This window comes from Oncorhynchus nerka, linkage group LG8 (assembly GCF_034236695.1).
Source record: "Oncorhynchus nerka isolate Pitt River linkage group LG8, Oner_Uvic_2.0, whole genome shotgun sequence".
NCBI lineage: Eukaryota > Metazoa > Chordata > Actinopteri > Salmoniformes > Salmonidae > Oncorhynchus > Oncorhynchus nerka.
The window spans coordinates 11321533-11340107 of record NC_088403.1 but is presented as its reverse complement, the minus strand read 5'-3'; the positions used below and the strand labels follow the sequence as shown (position 1 = coordinate 11340107).

Below are 18575 nucleotides of genomic sequence, written 5' to 3'. Positions count from 1 at the left end.
CTGTAAATAATGGGGTCCCCTGACATTCTACTGTAAATAATGGGGTCCCCTGACATTCTACTGTAAATAATGGGGTCCCCTGACATTCTACTGTAAATAATGGGGTCCCCTGACATTCTACTGTAAATACTGGGGTCCCCTGACATTCTACTGTAAATAATGGGGTCCCCGCTGAAAAAGCTTGACTGCCCCTGGCCTAGAGGGGGAACAAACTGACTTTTTTTGGTAAAGTTTTTCTGAAATGTCCATCAGTTTTACTAGTCATGAAGATTTACAGCCTTCATGTTTAACTACGTGTCAATCCTTAGAAAGCTTTGTTGTTTTTCTGAAATCTTTTACTACATCTCAGTATGTGAACGATATGTACTGGGTGTCTTTTTAAAGTTTGCATTTGAAGGTCAACTTTACTCAGTGAGGCCAGTTGAGTAGTGAATGATTTCGTCAATGAGTGAGAGCTGGAAAGACTGCTGTCTCACACACAACTGACAAATCAATATATCCCTCTGCTATGCTGCACTGTGTTTGCACTATGAAGGCCGTCCAGTCCTTGAACTAAGGGCAACAATTTTGCATTAGTGCATTGAAATATGAAATGTGGGGGAGGAATGGAAGCAATATTTGGTCATTTGTTGTCAGATGAAACCCCGGTGTGATGTTTCACTGATGATGCAGTGGAAAGACTGATGGTGACTTGGCTGTCTTTCTCTGGTGTGAACTGTTTAACAATGCATGAACACTGGGAGATCGTAAAATCCCCGTTGCATAAATGTGCTTTTAGTAGCCAAGCTGCCGGTTGTATTAATACATCTATGCTGTCTCCTACTAGTAGGATTCATCTCTGTATCTTTTATTGTCATTCTAATAAAAGTCTGTGTTTTGTATTATAGACATATCATACAACACCCTGCAACAACAACCAAACTACACCCTTGAGAAAAGAGAAGTGCAGTAAAGCTTTTAATATGTGGCTAGGATGTTATTCCCACTAGCCTAAGTATAATCAAGCCATGTTTTTCCCCTCTCTGGGTCCTTAATGATGCATGGTTGAGGTTTTAGACAGAACAATGGATAAAAAGACTGACTTAAACTATGTTGTCTAACAACATCATTTGTATGTTTACTATTTAAACTAAAGCCTTGGGGTTTTCCCCACTTTGTCATTATCCTGGTACTTGATACTAATGTTGCCATGGTTGAGGTTTTTTAACTCAACGATGCATGGAAAGGCTGGCTATACTGTGCAGACATTCTCACTGTGTTTGTTATCAAGACTATAGCCTTGTTTTGTCACACTGATTTATATACAGCTCTGTCTAAAGTACCAGGAGAATGACAGGTTAATGATTGAGGTTAACTTAACGATGCATGAAATGTATGACTTAACTATGCGGTCGGTCTCAACAATAATAGTATGTTTGCTATTTAAACTAGACTCACTAGTGCAGGTCTCTCCAACCCTGTTCCTGGAGAGCTAGCGTCCTGTAGGTTTTCTCTCCAACCCTGTTCCTGGAGAGCTAGCGTCCTGTAGGTTTTCACTCCAACCCTGTTCCTGGAGAGCTAGCGTCCTGTAGGTTTTCTCTCCAACCCTGTTCCTGGAGAGCTAGCGTCCTGTAGGTTTTCTCTCCAACCCTGTTCCTGGAGAGCTAGCGTCCTGTAGGTTTTCTCTCCAACCCTGTTCCTGAAGAGCTAGCATCCTGTAGGTTTTCTCTCCAACCCTGTTCCTGGAGAGCTAGCGTCCTGTAGGGTTTCACTCCAACCCTGTTCCTGGAGAGCTAGCGTCCTGTAGGTTTTCTCTCCAACCCTGTTCCTGAAGAGCTAGCATCCTGTAGGTTTTCTCTCCAACCCTGTTCCTGAAGAGCTAGCAGTCCTGTAGGTTTTCTCTCCAACCCTGTTCCTGGAGAGCTAGCATCCTGTAGGTTTGCACTCCAACCCTGTTCCTGGAGAGCTAGCATCCTGTAGGTTTTCTCTCCAACCCTGTTCCTGGAAAGCTAGCGTCCTGTAGGTTTTCTCTCCAACCCTGTTCCTGGAAAGCTAGCGTCCTGTAGGTTTTCTCTCCAACCCTGTTCCTGGAGAGCTAGCCTCCTGTAGGTTTGCACTCCAACCCTGTTCCTGGAGAGCTACCCTCCTGTAGGTTTTCTCTCCAACCCTGTTCCTGGAGAGCTAGCCTCCTGTAGGTTTTCACGCCAACCCTAATCTAGCGCAATTGATTCTAATAATAATTAGCTTGTTGATAAGCTGAGTCAGGTTAGTTACAACTGGGGTGGGAGTGAAAACCTACAGGAGGGTAACTCTCCAGGCGCAGGGTCGGAGAGCCCTGCATTAGAGCATTCACTGTGTGGAGACCAGTGGTGCCTACAGTGTGTTAGCCACCTGTAACATCAACTCTGGTACCCGTGTATATAGTCAAGTTATTACCTCGTACCCCTGCACATCAACTCAGTACTGGTACCCCGTGTATATAGTCAAGTTATTACCTCGTACCCCAGCACATCAACTCAGTACTGGTACCCCGTGTATATAGCCAAGTTATTACCTCGTACCCCTGCACATCAACTCAGTACTGGTACCCTGTGTCATATAGGTCCCCGTGTATATAGTCAAGTTATTACCTTACCTCATCAACTCAGTACTGGTACCCCGTGTATATAGTCAAGTTATTACCTCGTACCCCTGCACATCAACTCAGTACTACCCCGTGTATATAGTCAAGCACATCAACTCAGTACTGGTACCCCGTCAAGTTATCAACTCAGTACTGGTACCCCGTGTATATAGTCAAGTTATTACCTCGTCAGTACTGGTACCCCGTGTATATAGTCAAGTTATTACCTCGTACCCCTGCACATCAACTCAGTACTGGTACCCCGTGTATATAGTCAAGTCAACTCAACTCAGTACTGGTACCCCGTGTATATAGTCAAGTTATTACCTCAACTCAGTACCCCTGCACATCAACTCAGTACTGGTACCCCGTGTCAAGTTATTACCTCGTGCACATCAACTCATATAGTCAAGTTATTACCTCGTACCCCTGCACATCAACTCAGTACTGGTACCTTGTGTGTGTATATAGTCAAGTTATTACCTCGTGTACTGGTACCCCGTAGTCATGTTATTACCTCGTACCCCTGCACATCAACTCAGTACTGGTACCCCGTGTATATAGTCATGTTATTACCTCGTACCCCTGCACATCAACTGGTAGTACTGGTACCCCAGTCAACTCAGTATATAGTCAAGTTATTACCTCGTACCCCTGCACATCAACTCAGTACTGGTACCCCGTGTATATAGTCATGTTATTACCTCGTACCCCTGCACATCAACTCATTGTTACTCATTGTGTATTTATTCCTGGTGTTATTATCTTTCTATTTTTCTCTACATTGTTGGGAAGACCTGTCAGTCAGCATTTCACGGTTAGTCTACACCCTGTTGTTTACCATGTGACAAATAACATTTGATTTGATTAGTTTTGTTGGTGCCCAGCCGGCCTACATTACATTTACAGAGAGGCCTGATGATCCATCACCTTACTGGGGGTGTAAACACTGCATTCATCCATGAACTGGCATGTTTTTGTGTGTCGGAGAGAATCCAACGTGTGTGTGTGTGTGTGTGGTATAACTCAACCTGAGCCTGTGTGTGTGTGTCTCTGTGTGTGTGTGTCTCTGTGTGTGTGTGTCTCTGTGTGTGTGTGTCTCTGTGTGTGTGTGTGTGTCTCTGTGTGTGTGTGTGTCTCTGTGTGTGTGTGTGTCTCTGTCTGTGTGTGTGTGTGTGTGTGTCTCTGTGTCTCGTGTGTGTGTGAGTGAGAGAGCTCCTGTAGTTGTTTGCCATGTTAGCTGTCGCTGGCTCACTCTGTGCTGCACATGTATTCTACTCAGACATGCATTAAACATCACTGTAATATAATAATGAACTTAGCAGACATGCACATTTATCCAAAGACACTTACACACACATTGTACACACACTCTTCTGACGAAGAGGAGTAGTATGGAGGATCGGAGGACCAAAACGCAGCGTGGTAAGTGTTTTAATAAAGACAATCGAACAAAACCGAAAACAGTACCGTGTGGACCAAACACTCACAACCCAAAAGTGAAGGCTACCTAAGTATGATTCTCAATCAGGGACAACAATTGACAGCTGCCTCTGAGAACCATACTAGGCCGAACTCAAAAACCAACATAGAAAAACAAACAGACTGCCCACCCAACTCACGCCCTGACCATACTAAAACAAAGATATAATAACAGAACTAAGGTCAGAACGTGACACACTTACCAGCTGAGCCTCACATGATAAGATGTCCTGAGAGGTAACATTAAGCCTTCAATTATGCCATTTGTCTGAGTCATGGATAGTAAATATACATGGTTATTATAGGATATCATTTATGGATTGTAAATATACATGGTTATTATAGGATATCATTTATGGATTGTAAATATACCTAGTTATTATAGGATATCATTTATGGATTGTAAATATACATGGTTATTATAGGATATCATTTATTGATAGTAAATATGCATGGTTATTATAGGATATCATTTATGGATTGTAAATATACATGGTTATTATAGGATATCATTTATTGATGGTAAATATGCATGGTTATCATAGGATATAATTTATGGATAGTAAATATACATGGTTATTATAGGATATCATTTATTGATAGTAAATATACATGGTTATTATAGGATATCATTTATGGATTGTAAATATACATGGTTATTATAGGATATCATTTATTGATAGTAAATATGCATGGTTATCATAGGATATAATTTATGGATAGTAAATATACATGGTTATTATAGGATATCATTTATTGATAGTAAATATACATGGTTAATATGGGATATAATTTATGGATAGTAAATATACAGTCATGGCCAAAAGTTTTGAATGACACAAATATACATTTTCACAAAGTCTGCTCCCTCAGTTTGTATGATGGCAATTTGCACATACTCCAGAATGTTATGAAGAGTGATCAGATGAATTGCAAAGTCCCTCTTTGCCATGCAAATGAACTGAATCCCCCAAAAACATTTCCACTGCATTTCAGCCCTGCCACAAAATGACCAGCTGACATGTCAGTGATTATTTCGTTAATACAGGTGTGAGTGTTGACGAGGACAAGGCTGGAGATCACTCTGTCATGCTGATTGAGTTCGAATAACAGACTGGAAGCTTCAAAAGGAGGGTGGTGCTTGGAATCATTGTTCTTCCTCTGTCAATCATGGTTACCTGCAAGGAAACACGTGCCGTCATCGTTGCTTTGCACAAAAAGGGCTTCACAGGCAAGGATATTGCTGCCAGTAAGATTGCACCTAAATCAACCCATTATCGGATCATCAAGAACTTTAAGGAGAGCGGTTCAAATGTTGTGAAGAATGCTTCAGGGCGCCCAAGAAAGTCCAGCAAGTTGATTCAGCTGCGGGGTCGGGGCACCACCAGTACAGAGCTTGATCAGGGATGGCAGCAGGCAGGTGTGAGTGCATCTGCACGCACAGTGAAGCAAAGATTTTTGGAGGATGGCCTGGTGTCAAGAAGGGCAGCAAAGAAGCCACTTCTCTCCAGGAAAAACATCAGGGACAGACTGATATTCTGCAAAAGGTACAGGGATTGGATTGCTGAGGACTTGGGTAAAGTCATTTTCTCTGATGAATCCCCTTTTCCAATTGTTTGGGGCATCCGGGAAACAAGCTTGTCCGGAGAAGACAAGGTGCGCGCTACCATCAGTCCTGTGTCATGCCAACAGTAAAGCATCCGGAGACCATTCATGTGTGGGGTTGCTTCTCAGCCAAGGGAGTGGGCTCACTCACAATTTTGCCTAAGAACACAGCCATGAATAAAGAATGGTACCAACACATCCTCCGAGAGCAACTCCTCCCAACCATCCAGGAACAGTTTGGTGATGAACAATGCCTTTTCCAGCATGATGGAGCACCTTGCCATAAGACAAAAGTGATAACTAAGTGACTCGAGGAACAAAACATCAATATTTCTCGGTCCATGGCCAGGAAACTCCCCAGACCTTAATCCCATTGATAACTTGTGGTCAATCCTCAAGAGGCGGGTGGACGAACAAAAACCCACAAATTCTGACAAACTCCAAGCATTGATTATGCAAGAATGGACTGCCATCAGTCAGGATGTGGCCCAGAAGTTAATTGCCAGCATGCCAGGGCAGATTGGGGGCCCAGAAGTTAATTGACAGCATGCCAGGGCAGATTGGGGCCCAGAAGTTAATTGACAGCATGCCAGGGCAGATTGGGGCCCAGAAGTTAATTGCCAGCATGCCAGGGCAGATTGGGGCCCAGAAGTTAATTGACAGCATGCCAGGATGGATTGGGGCCCAGAAGTTAATTGACAGCATGCCAGGGTGGATTGGGGCCCAGAAGTTAATTGACAGCATGCCAGGGCGGATTGGGGCTCAGAAGTTAATTGACAGCATGCCAGGGTGGATTGCAGAGGCCTTGAAAAAGAAGGGGCAACACTGCAAATATTGACTCTTTGCATCAACTTCATGTAATTGTCAATAAAAGCCTTTGACACTTATGAAATGCTTGTAATTATACTTCAGTAACATCTGACAAAAAATATCTAAAGACACTGAGAATTTTGAGAATTTATATTTGTGTCATTCTCAAAACTTTTGGCCACGACTGTACATAGTTAATATGGGATATAATTTATGGATTGTAAATATACGTAGTTATTATAGGATATTAAGCCATAGTACTGGATGTCAGAACACAGCTCTATTGCAGTCCTTTAGGCCAGCCCACACAGAGTTGTGTAATGTCCTCTGTAAATAGGCTAATAGGTTAATCATGCACCATGCAGAACTTATTGAATGTAATAAAACCTGTTTTGGCCTTATTGCTAAACTCTCTCATCAATCTCCCCCTCTCTCTTCCCTCTCTCTATTCTCCCCCTCTCTTCCCTTCTCTCTCTAATCTCCCCCTCTCTTCCCTTCTCTCTCTAATCTCCCCCTCTCTCTTCTCCCCCTCTCTCTTCCCCTCTCTATTCTCCCCCTAATCTTCCCTTCTCTCTCTTCTCCCCCTCTCTTCCCTTCTCTCTATTCTCCCCTCTCTCTTCCCCTCTCTCTAATCTCCCCCTTTCCCCTCTCTCTATTCTCCCCCTCTCTTCCCTTCTCTCTCTAATCTCCCCTCTCTCTTCCCCTCTCTCTCTAATCTCCCCCTCTCCCCTTCTAATCTCTCCCTCTCTCCCCCTCTCTCTATTCTCCCTTCTCTTCCCCTCTCTCTATTCTCCCCCTCTCTTTCCCCTCTCTCTCTAATCTCCCCCTCTCTTCCCCTCTCTCTAATCTCCCCCTCTCTCTTCCCTCTCTCTCTATTCTCCCCCTCTCTTTCCCCTCTCTCTATTCTCCCCCTCTCTTCCCTTCTCTCTCTTCTCCCCCTCTCTCTTCCTCTCTCTCTATTCTCCCCCTCTCTTCCCTTCTCTCTATTCTCCCCCTCTCTTCCCTTCTCTCTATTCTCCCCCTCTCTTCCTCTCTCTATTCTCCCTCTCTTTTCCTCTCTCTTTCTCTCCCTCTCTTTTCCTCTCTCTCTATTCTCTCCCTCTCTTTTCCTCTCTCTCTATTCTCCCCCTCTCTTCCCTTCTCTCTCTATTCTCCCCCTCTTCCCCTCTCTCTATTCTCCCCCTCTTCCCCTCTCTCTATTCTCCCCCTCTCTTCCATTCTCTCTCTATTCCCCCCTCTTCCCCTCTCTCTATTCTCCCCCTCTCTTCCATTCTCTCTATTCTCCCCCTCTCTCTTCCTCTCTATTCTCCCTCTCTTTTCCTCTCTCTCTATTCTCCCCCTCTCTTCCCTTCTCTCTCTATTCTCTCCCTCTTCCCCTGTCTCTATTGTCCCCCTCTCTTCTCCCTTGCTCTCCTCCCCCTCTCTTCCCCCATCCCTCCTCCACTGCCACAGATATGTCATTAAGATCCTGCTGAGCCATGCGTTCTTCCAGGAGGAGACTGGTGTGCGCGTGGAGCTAGCCGAGGAGGACGATGGGGAGATGATCGCTATCAAACTGTGGCTGAGGATAGAAGACGTCAAGAAGCTGAAGGGAAAGTACAAGGACAACGAAGCCATCGAGTTCTCCTTCGACCTCAACAAGGACTTCCCCGAAGATGTGGCACAGGAAATGGTACGGTTTATTGTTGGACGGTGGATCGATTGATACCATGTATTTTTGTTATAAGTAATTGATCTGGTGATTTTAAAAACAGAACTGCAACATCGATGAAAACGGTGGCTGGATAGAGGTGTAGAAGCTCGTCACTGAGAGAGATGTTGTGGCGACTGTTAAAACAAGATGGACTAGTCATGGTTGTTCCTTCTCCTGTCCCAACAGGTCGAGTCTGGCTATGTGTGCGAGGGAGACCACAAGACGATGGCCAAGGCCATCAAAGACCGAGTGTCTCTGATCCAAAAGAAGAGAGAACAGAGGCAGCTGGTCAGAGAGGAGTTGGAGAAGAGGAATCAGGAGCAGCAGTTTCCCCTACAGGCAGCAGAGGCCCTCAGATCCCCCCAGCAGAGTCAGTTACACCCCCAGCCCCCTATAGCCCAGACTGAGAAGGAGGACCCAGAGATGGACCAGCAGCAGTACCAACAGGCCAACATCTCCATGACATGTATGTGGACTAGGCACAGCGTCTCACTCAGAGATGGGATTTATTTACAGTGCATTCGGAAAAGTATTCAGACCCCTTCAGATTTTGTTATGTTACAGCCTTAATTCAAAAATGTATTAAATATATAAGAAATCGCATCAATCTACCCGCAATACCCCATAATAACAAAGTGAAAGAGGATTTTATACATTTTTGCTAATTTATAAAAAAAAATGTAAACAAAAACTTTTTTACATAAGTATTCAGACCCGTTGTTATGAGACTCGAAATTGAGCTCAGGTGCATCCTGTTTCCATTGATCATCCTAGATATTTCCACAACTTGATTGGAGTTCACCTGTGGTAAATTCAATTGATTGGACATGATTTGAAAAGGTACACACCTGTCTATAAGGTCCTAAGTTGTATGTCAGAGAGAAAAAAACAGCCATAAGGGCAAAGGAATTGTCCATAGAGCTCTGAGACAGGATTGTGTTGAGGCACAGATCTGGGGAAGTGGCCTCCATCATTTTTAAATGGAACAAGTTTAATATCACCAAGACTAGAGCTGGCCGCTCATCCAAACGGAGCATTCAGGGGAGAAGGGCCTTGGTCAGGGAGGTGACCAAGAACCTGATGGTCACTCTGACAGGGCTCCAGAGTTCCTCTGTGGAGATGGGAGAACCTTCCAGAAGGACAACCATCTCTGCAGCACTCCACCAATCTGGCCTTTATGGTAGAGTGGCCAGACGGAAGCCACTCCTCAGCAAAAGGCACTTGACACCTGCTTGGAGTTTGACAAAAACAATGTTCTCTGGTCTAATGAAACCAAGATTGACCTCTTTGGCCTGAATGCCAAGCGTCAGGTCTGGAGGAAACCAGGCACTGCTCATCACCTGGCCAATACCATCCCTACGGTGAAGCATGGTTGTGGCAACATCATGCTGTGAGAATGTTTTTCAGCGGCAGGGACTGGGAGACTAGTCTGGATCAAGGGAAAGATGAACGGAGCAAAGTACAGAGAGATCCTTGATGAAAACCTGCTCCGGAGCGCTCAAGACCTCAGACTGGGGCGAAGGTTCACCTTCCAACAGGACAACGACCCTAACCACACAGTCAAGACAATGCAGGAGTGCATTGTCCCGAAGCCTCAATGTCCTTGGGTGGCCCAGCCAGAGCCCAGACTTGAACCCAATCTAACTTCTCTGGAGAAACCTGAAAATAGCTGTGTAGTGACGCTCCCCCTCCAACCTGACAGAGCATGAGAGGATCTGCAGAGAAGAATGGGAGAAACTCCCCAAATGCAGGTGTGCCAATAATGTAGCGTCATACCCAAGAAGACCTGAGGCTGTAATCGCTACCAAAGGGTCTGGATACTTATGTAAATGTGATATTTGTATTTTTTTTGCTTTGTCACTATGGGGTATTGTGTGTACATTGAGGGGGAAAACACGATTTACGCCATTTTAAAATAAGGCTGTTATGTAAAAAAATAAACGTGGAAAAATTCAAAGGGTCTGAATACTTTGCGAATGCAAATCAGGAATACAATGTAGTTGATATTGTATATCTCTCAATGGCTCGCTCTCTCTCGCTCTCATTCATATATATATAACAGGTGTGTGTGTTTCCACCTCTCTCCCTCCTTCTCCCCTCCTTTCTCATCTGGTCACTGTGTGGGCTCTTGTCTCCTCCACCTACAGCTGACGGAGCGGTGGACAACGGCCAGGGTTCGTCCGTGTTCTCTGAGTCCCATCTGGGCCAGCTGACCATGTCCTATAGCAACATCCCTGCCACCCAGAAGCAGGGCCAAACCCAGGCCCCCTCCCCCTCCCCTTCCCCCCAGCTGCAGCAACAACAGCAGCTCAATGCCTACCAACAGCAGAACATGGTAAGTGACGAGTCGGACAGATTATTATATAGTTTTTGTAGTTCTTAGGAAGGTGGAAGTGAAGTGAATTTCAGTGGAGTTTGTAGTTGTAATATGCATGAAGGTGATGTCTGAAGACTGGATTTGGAGCCAGTTCTCTTTTGAGATGAAGAGGTTCTCAACCGTTTTCCTTCCCGGCTGCCCTCTCTCTCTCAGGTTTGTCCTGTAGTCCTTTATAATCCCACATCTGTTTCTCTCTCAGGTTTGTCCTGTAGTCCTTTATAATCCCACATCTGTTTGTGCTGTCTTGCCAACTCCTATGGTCGTTGTTACACTAATCATGACAATTATAAGAGGAGTTGCCAATACAGCAGAGACTGTCCGACATCAGCCTACTGTAGTCCCACGAGTTCTTCAGTTTGACATTTCGGTCTTCTTGGTACCGCAGTGGTGGACCAGCAGCTGTGTTCTAATCCACTTATTCAGTAATGAATAAATGACAAACTCAGTGGCATTTTCAGAGAGAACCAGAGGTCAGGTTTTACAGTTCTTCTTTCAACAGTAACGCTGATGGTCTTGCTGTTTGCCAAGAGACTCCCAAACCAATGTCTGGAACAGTATTCAGTGTATTGGAAGGAATAAATAGGGCCTTTATAGAATATCAAATATTAAACTGGCTGTTAATTCAGTCTTAATATGCTCTCATGTTTCCCCTCAAGCTAATACAAGGAACAGGACTGGAACAGGTATAGCTTTTAGTCATAAAACAATACCAGAGCATTTTTAGATTGAAAGTTGAAACCGAAGACCCAGAAAAACAAACTAATTTAAGGAATCCCAAACACAGTCACACAAGACGATTGAGCAACGCCCAAAACACACAATTAAAGGAATCCCAAACAAATAGTCACACAAGACGATTGAGCAACGCCCAAAACACACAATTAAAGGAATCCCAAACAAATAGTCACACAAGACGATTGAGCAACGCCCAAAACACACAAATTAAGGAAGGACAAACCCATATGTTAATCTACACCCAAAATGTATAGCCTAGTCATAAATGAGCTGCCCTTCCTGCTCCGTAGGTACCCGTCTGTCTCCACTAACAGAGCTTAACCCCACGGCCTCCCCTACAGGTCAAGTCTAAAACCTATTTTCTAGAACCCATGTGCCATGTTCTATCCTAAAGGGTTTAGACAGATGTCTAATTAACACCATCCTAAAGGGTTTAGACAGATGTCTAATTAACACCATCCTAAAGGGTTTAGACAGATGTCTAATTAACACCATCCTAAAGGGTTTAGACAGATGTCTAATTAACACCATCCTAAAGGGTTTAGACAGATGTCTAATTAACACCATCCTAAAGGATTTAGACAGATGTCTAATTAACACCATCCTAAAGGATTTAGACAGATGTCTAATTAACACCACCCTAAAGGGTTTAGACAGATGTCTAATTAACACCACCCTAAAGGGTTTAGACAGATGTCTAATTAACACCACCCTAAAGGGTTTAGACAGATGTCTAATTAACACCACCCTAAAGGGTTTAGACAGATGTCTAATTAACACCATCCTAAAGGGTTTAGACAGATGTCTAATTAACACCATCCTAAAGGGTTTAGACAGATGTCTGATTAACACCATCCTAAAGGGTTTAGACAGATGTTCAGTATATGAAGACCATCCCATAGGTTAGAAGCCCCAGTCAGGCTCTTGGGTCTTCAGCCACAGTGACTTACAGGTAAGTACCAGAATGAACTAGCCTTTAATCTGCCCAAAGTGAGAACAGATGGAAGTGTCTGAAATCAGTTACTCTGTGTGTTTTAGTTCCAGGAGTACAGGAGTTTGGTCAGTTGTGTCTTCTACATTTTCTTTTGTTTTAATGAATTGAACTGTTGTTTTGCCCCAATGTCAGTTGGTTTGATTAGCATTTCTGAACAGAATGATGCATGTTGGAGAAACCAAAGTCACTCAGAAGTAAACAAACTCCATGCTTTGCGTTTGATTCCTTTTTCCCCCTAATACCTTCCACGTTGCTGCATCCTCAGTTATACCATGCATCTCGTTCTAGTACAGTACCCTGTCCCCCCCCTCCCCCAACCCATCACCCCCCAATCCCAAACAATCATTTATGGTACATATTATTCATAGTACTCATGTTGGTATTTGTCATTATTTGTGTTGTTTGTATAGACATTAGGCAGTTAGCTGTGCAAGCTGTCAGGGCCTCCATCAATCCCATAGGGTTTATTTTAGAGGTGCCATGCTGGTGTTTTTAGGCTCTCTGTCTGGCACACTGGCAGTCACCTCAGCCAGCCATCACTCATCAGTGTCAGACACACTGAATCACATGCCTTGTTACTGGAGCCGACTCAGCCATCTCCATCTGTCAGTGAATTATAGCTCACCTTCCTAAAGCTATGGAGCTTTACCATACACCACAAACCATACACCCGATGGCATATGTTAGACTGAGATTTCCAAGCTGTTCAAGCTTATCAAGAATTGTTTGCATTCAACATGGATTACACATTAATTCCACCGTGTGTGTGTGTGTGTGTGTGTCTGTGTGTAGTCTTTGGTAAGCTTGCATAAAAAGTTATTGGGCATGACAACCACAGCCACTTTAAATTCTGCAATCATTTTACCATTGATTGGTTTTATTTGACCATCAAGTGCCATTACTTTACAGTGAATCAATCTGCTGAATGATAGTGGTAGAAGTGTTAAAATGATATTGCCATTAGTCCTAAATGACATATGACCTTGAAACGATGCCTAGCTGCTGCTATTTTTACATCTGAATAAGCAACAACACAGCTGTATATCAATAAAACCCAACCTGAAAAAGGCTTGTGGACTTCATACTTTGCAGTCCATTCTTACGTGTTGTGTTTTTCATACTGAAAGATGGGATTGATTGGTGCGTCTATGCAGTCTGCTCCACTACTGTTGGGTTTTGTGTCATTTGAGATTATTTTATGTCTTCCTCTTTGTCAATGTATTTGTGTGGTATCATCAAATGTTATTGGTTCCCAGTGTGATGTAAATCACATCACTTCTTTTTTAGTAAATCCCTTTTAAGCGCTGTACTATGTTGACCTGTTAAACATCTCATTGGATGTAAACAATGTTTTCACGAGTTCTACCAGCTATTATTCCTGGGCTGCAACACAATTCAGTTCTGGAAGGTTCCATCAACAAAGCTGTGATTTACTTTGAGAAAGAGTTCATAGCCCTTCATCTCTTGAAAGCCCTGTGCTGGGCCTTGCCTTTTAATAGTATCTTCTGCTATCTTATAGCCAGAGGCACAATAACCAGTAGGCTTCACTGGACTATAACCAGTAACCAGTAGGCTTCACTATACTGTAACCAGTAACCAGTAACCAGTAGGCTTCACTAGACTATAACCAGTAACCAGTAGGCTTCACTATACTGTAACCAGTAACCAGTAGGCTTCACTGGACTATAACCAGTAACCAGTAGGCTTCACTGGACTATAACCAGTAACCAGTAGGCTTCACTGGACTATAACCAGTAACCAGTTTGCTTCACTATACTGTAACCAGTAACCAGTAGGCTTCACTAGACTATAACCAGTAACCAGTAGGCTTCACTATACTGTAACCAGTAACCAGTAACCAGTAGGCTTCACTGGACTATAACCAGTAACCAGTAGGCTTCACTAGACTATAACCAGTAACCAGTAGGCTTCACTAGACTATAACCAGTAGGCTTCACTAGACTATAACCTGTAACCAGTAACCAGTAGGCTTCACTAGACTATAACCAGTAACCAGTAGGCTTCACTAGACTATAACCAGTAGGCTTCACTAGACTATAACCAGTAACCAGTAGGCTTCACTAGACTATAACCAGTAACCAGTAGGCTTCACTAGACTATAACCAGTAACCAGTAGGCTTCACTAGACTATAACCAGTAACCAGTAGGCTTCACTGGACTATAACCAGTAACCAGTAGGCTTCACTGGACTATAACCAGTAACCAGTAGGCTTCACTGGACTATAACCAGTAACCAGTAGGCTTCACTGGACTATAACCAGTAACCAGTAGGCTTCACTGGACTATAACCAGTAACCAGTAGGCTTCACTGGACTATAACCAGTAACCAGTAGGCTTCACTGGACTGTAACCAGTAGGCTTCACTAGACTGTAACCAGTAGGCTTCACTAGACTGTAACCAGTAGGCTTCACTAGACTGTAACCAGTAGGCTTCACTAGACTGTAACCAGTAGGCTTCACTAGACTGTAACCAGTAGGCTTCACTAGACTGTAACCAGTAGGCTTCACTAGACTGTAACCAGTAGGCTTCACTAGACTATATAAACAGAAGAATTGACTAGGCACAGATCAAATCTAAATGCGACATTGTAGAGCTACTGTGGGATGAATAAGGAATAGCTTCATCAACCCCCAAATCAACTGTTCCCTGACCACTCTTAGCGGAACATTGATTTCTTTTTAGGCCGTTGTGTAGAATCAGCAAGGTGAATGTGTCTGTGAATCATTGTACAGACAGAGCAGACTGCGCCTCTGGTACACTGGCATTGCCAAGTCCCCTGCCAGGCAGCTGGCTACCTAGCTATATTTAGTTTCCTGCAGCAGAGCAGTACATAGACTGTGGTAGTGATTTTCCTTTCAGCCACACTATGATTTAGAACACTGTCTGTGTCTGAAATGGCACCCTATCCCCTATATAGTGCACTACGTCTGACCAGGAGCCTAGATCTATATAGGAAATAGGGTGCAATTTTGGACACTGGGATTGGTTTGAGGGTAGAACATCTTCTTAAATGCCCTAGATAGTAGTGCAATACCACTACATTGAAAGGTTCTTATTCAGTTGATGTTTTCATTTTGAACAAAGCCGCAACAAATAGATTAGAGCTGCTTTAGTGTTTTATTTTAGTCATCCTAGCTTGTTAATTAACACTTTAGATGACCTAGAAATGGCTCTAGTACTCACATCTCTAATTTGAGATTATAGATTACTTTTCCTTTTAATCAGTATTACTTACCTCTTATCTAACCTCTTTCTGTTCCCAATATGCTCTTGCCGGATTTTTTGAAACCTCTTTCTAACCTTCATACTCCAGTCTTCTAATGCCACGTGTCTTTATTCCATAGTGTTTATCGTCTCCCGTGTTATCAGATCTTTAGATCTGTTTGTCACCTCTGTTCACCTGTGTTTAGTTCACCTGTGTTTAGTTCACCTGTGTTTAGTTCACCTGTGTTTAGTTCACCTGTGTTTAGCTCACCTGTTCACCTGTGTTTAGTTCACCTGTGTTTAGTAGTTCACCTGTGTTTAGTAGTTCACCTGTGTTTAGTTCACCTGTGTTTAGTTCACCTGTGTTTAGCTCACCTGTGTTTAGCTCACCTGTGTTTAGTTCACCTGTGTTTAGTTCACCTGTGTTTAGCTCACCTGTGTTTAGCTCACCTGTGTTTAGATCACCTGTGTTTAGCTCACCTGTGTTTAGTTCACCTGTGTTTAGCTCACCTGTGTTTAGATCACCTGTGTTTAGTTCACCTGTGTTTAGGTCACCTGTGTTCCATCCATTCTGTGGTTAATTGTCCTTCCCTCCTTCCTTCCGCCTGCAGCCTCTCTCACCACCTCCCCGCCATCGTGTTTAGATCACGTGTTTAGCATGTCCGTTTTCACCTGTGTTTAGGTCACCTGTCCCCATTCTACTTTTTCCGCCTGCAGCCTCCACCCCTCCTGCTCTGTCCTGCCTTCCCAACCGGCCCTCCACCCCTCCTCCGGTGCTCTCCGCCCCCCACTCCCCCTGGCGGGGGTCGGAAGACGGTGACACGTTTGCGGGCCGGCTCTCCAAGGCCCTGGAGAGTGTCCTGCCCCTGCATTCCACCCCGCCTCGCCCACGGCAACAACGCCGAGCCAGCCTCCCGGCGGTGTTTGTCAGCCCTGTATGTTAGAGCATCTCTGGCCACAGAGTGGTGTGAACCAGGGTGTAGTCTGGTGGAGCTGGGACCGGAGCTCAGTAGGGCTGTCTATGGGTATCTGAAACAAGGAGAGACGAGGGACAAAACAGTAGAGACATATAGAGAGAAATAACAAATAGAGAACAGAAGATCAGATTATTGTGTGTTCATCTTTAATCCACTTTCAGATACCTGTGAGTGAACCCTGCTGTTCTTCGCTTCGGGCCTCTCGCCAGGCGCCCTGTGCTCACATTAAATACAGACTGCCTGGCACTTCCCTTACTCTCCTAGTGAGACTGGTCAGACTGCTGCTACAGTACACTTCTCTACCCTTCTAGTGAGACTGGTCAGACTGCTGCTACAGTACACTTCCCTTCCCTCCTAGTGAGACTGGTCAGACTGCTAGCTACACTACACTTCCCTTCCCTCCTAGTGAGACTGGTCAGACTGCTAGCTACAGTACACTTCCCTTCCCTCCTAGTGAGACTGGTCAGACTGCTAGCTAAACTACACTTCCCTTCTAGTGAGACTGGTCAGACTGCTAGCTACACTACACTTCCCTTCCCTCCTAGTGAGACTGGTCAGACTGCTAGCTAAACTACACTTCCCTTCTAGTGAGTCTGGTCAGACTGCTAGCTAAACTACACTTCCCTTCTAGTGAGACTGGTCAGACTGCTAGCTACACTACACTTGCCTTCCCTCCTAGTGAGCCTGGTCAGACTGCTAGCTACACCACAATTCCCTTCCCTCCTAGTGAGACTGGTCAGACTGCTAGCTACACTATAGTTCCCTTCTAGTGAGACTGGTCAGACTGCTAGCTACACTACACTTCCCTTCTCTCCTAGTGAGACTGGTCAGACTGCTAGCTACAGTACACTTCCCTTCCCTCCTAGTGAGACTGGTCAGACTGCTAGCTACAGTACACTTCCCTTCCCTCCTAGTGAGACTGGTCAGACTGCTAGCTACACTACACTTCCCTTCCCTCCTAGTGAGACTGGTCAGACTGCTAGCTACACTACACTTCCCTCCTAGTGAAACGGGTCAGACTGCTAGCTACACTACACTTCCCTTCCCTCCTAGTGAGACTGGTCAGACTGCTAGCTACACTTCCCTTCCCTCCTAGTGAGACTGGTCAGACTGCTAGCTACACCACACTTCCCTTCCCTCCTAGTGAGACTGGTCAGACTGCTAGCTACACTACACTTCCCTCCTAGTGAGACTGGTCAGACTGCTAGCTACACTACACTTCCCTCCTAGTGAGACTGGTCAGACTGCTAGCTACAGTACACTTCCCTTCCCTCCTAGTGAGACTGGTCAGACTCCTAGCTACATTACACTTCCCTCCTAGTGAGACTGGTCAGACTGCTAGCTACAGTACACTTCCCTTCCCTCCTAGTGAGACTGGTCAGACTGCTAGCTACAGTACACTTCCCTTCCCTCCTAGTGAGACTGGTCAGACTGCTAGCTACAGTACACTTCCCTCCTAGTGAGACTGGTCAGACTGCTAGCTACACTATACTTCCCTCCTAGTGAGACTGGTCAGACTGCTAGCTACAGTACACTTCCCCAATATGAACAACAACTCAAACAACACTTTAGTTTGTCATCTCAGCCCATTTTACTGGAGTCACAAGTCACAATATGAGATGTAGACTAAACTATTGAGTAGAGTACATTCAGTCAGATCTATGTACAGTAGTTGGTGTGGTCACCTGTTTTATCCAGGAATCCACTAAAGTCTTCATTAAGCAGCAGGTACAATTTCAATTAGCATGAACATCATTCCCTGTCAGCTTCAAAGGTTTAAGCCCCCCAAAATACACATCATGTAATAGTTTTGTATATAAGGTGCAGTTTATAGTTAACCATTTAATGTCACAGTAGCAGCAGTCTGTTGATCTTAAAGGAAGCCGTCTTTGCCACATCTGCATTTAATTCCATACCTAGAAGCTATTACTGTCTGTCTGTACCTTCATCTTTTGGTTCTTCATGGGTTTCTTTGCTAGGTTCTTGACTTTCTTTATCCGTTGCAGGGATTAATGCATTAGCAGAAATATATAGCACTGCTATCTCTCTTGTTCTCTTTTGATATACCTCTTCA

At 44.4% G+C, this 18575-nt stretch overlaps 1 protein-coding gene across 1 annotated transcript in view; it reads left to right on the top strand.

Annotated features, from left to right (window-relative positions):
• LOC115127176 (serine/threonine-protein kinase WNK1-like) overlaps positions 1-18575 on the top strand; it is a 214617-nt gene that overhangs the window by 131267 nt on the left and 64775 nt on the right. Inside the window, 3 exon segments of the mRNA XM_065021325.1 lie at positions 7952-8171; positions 8379-8658; positions 10340-10527. Coding sequence (XP_064877397.1) covers positions 7952-8171; positions 8379-8658; positions 10340-10527 — 688 coding nt within the window.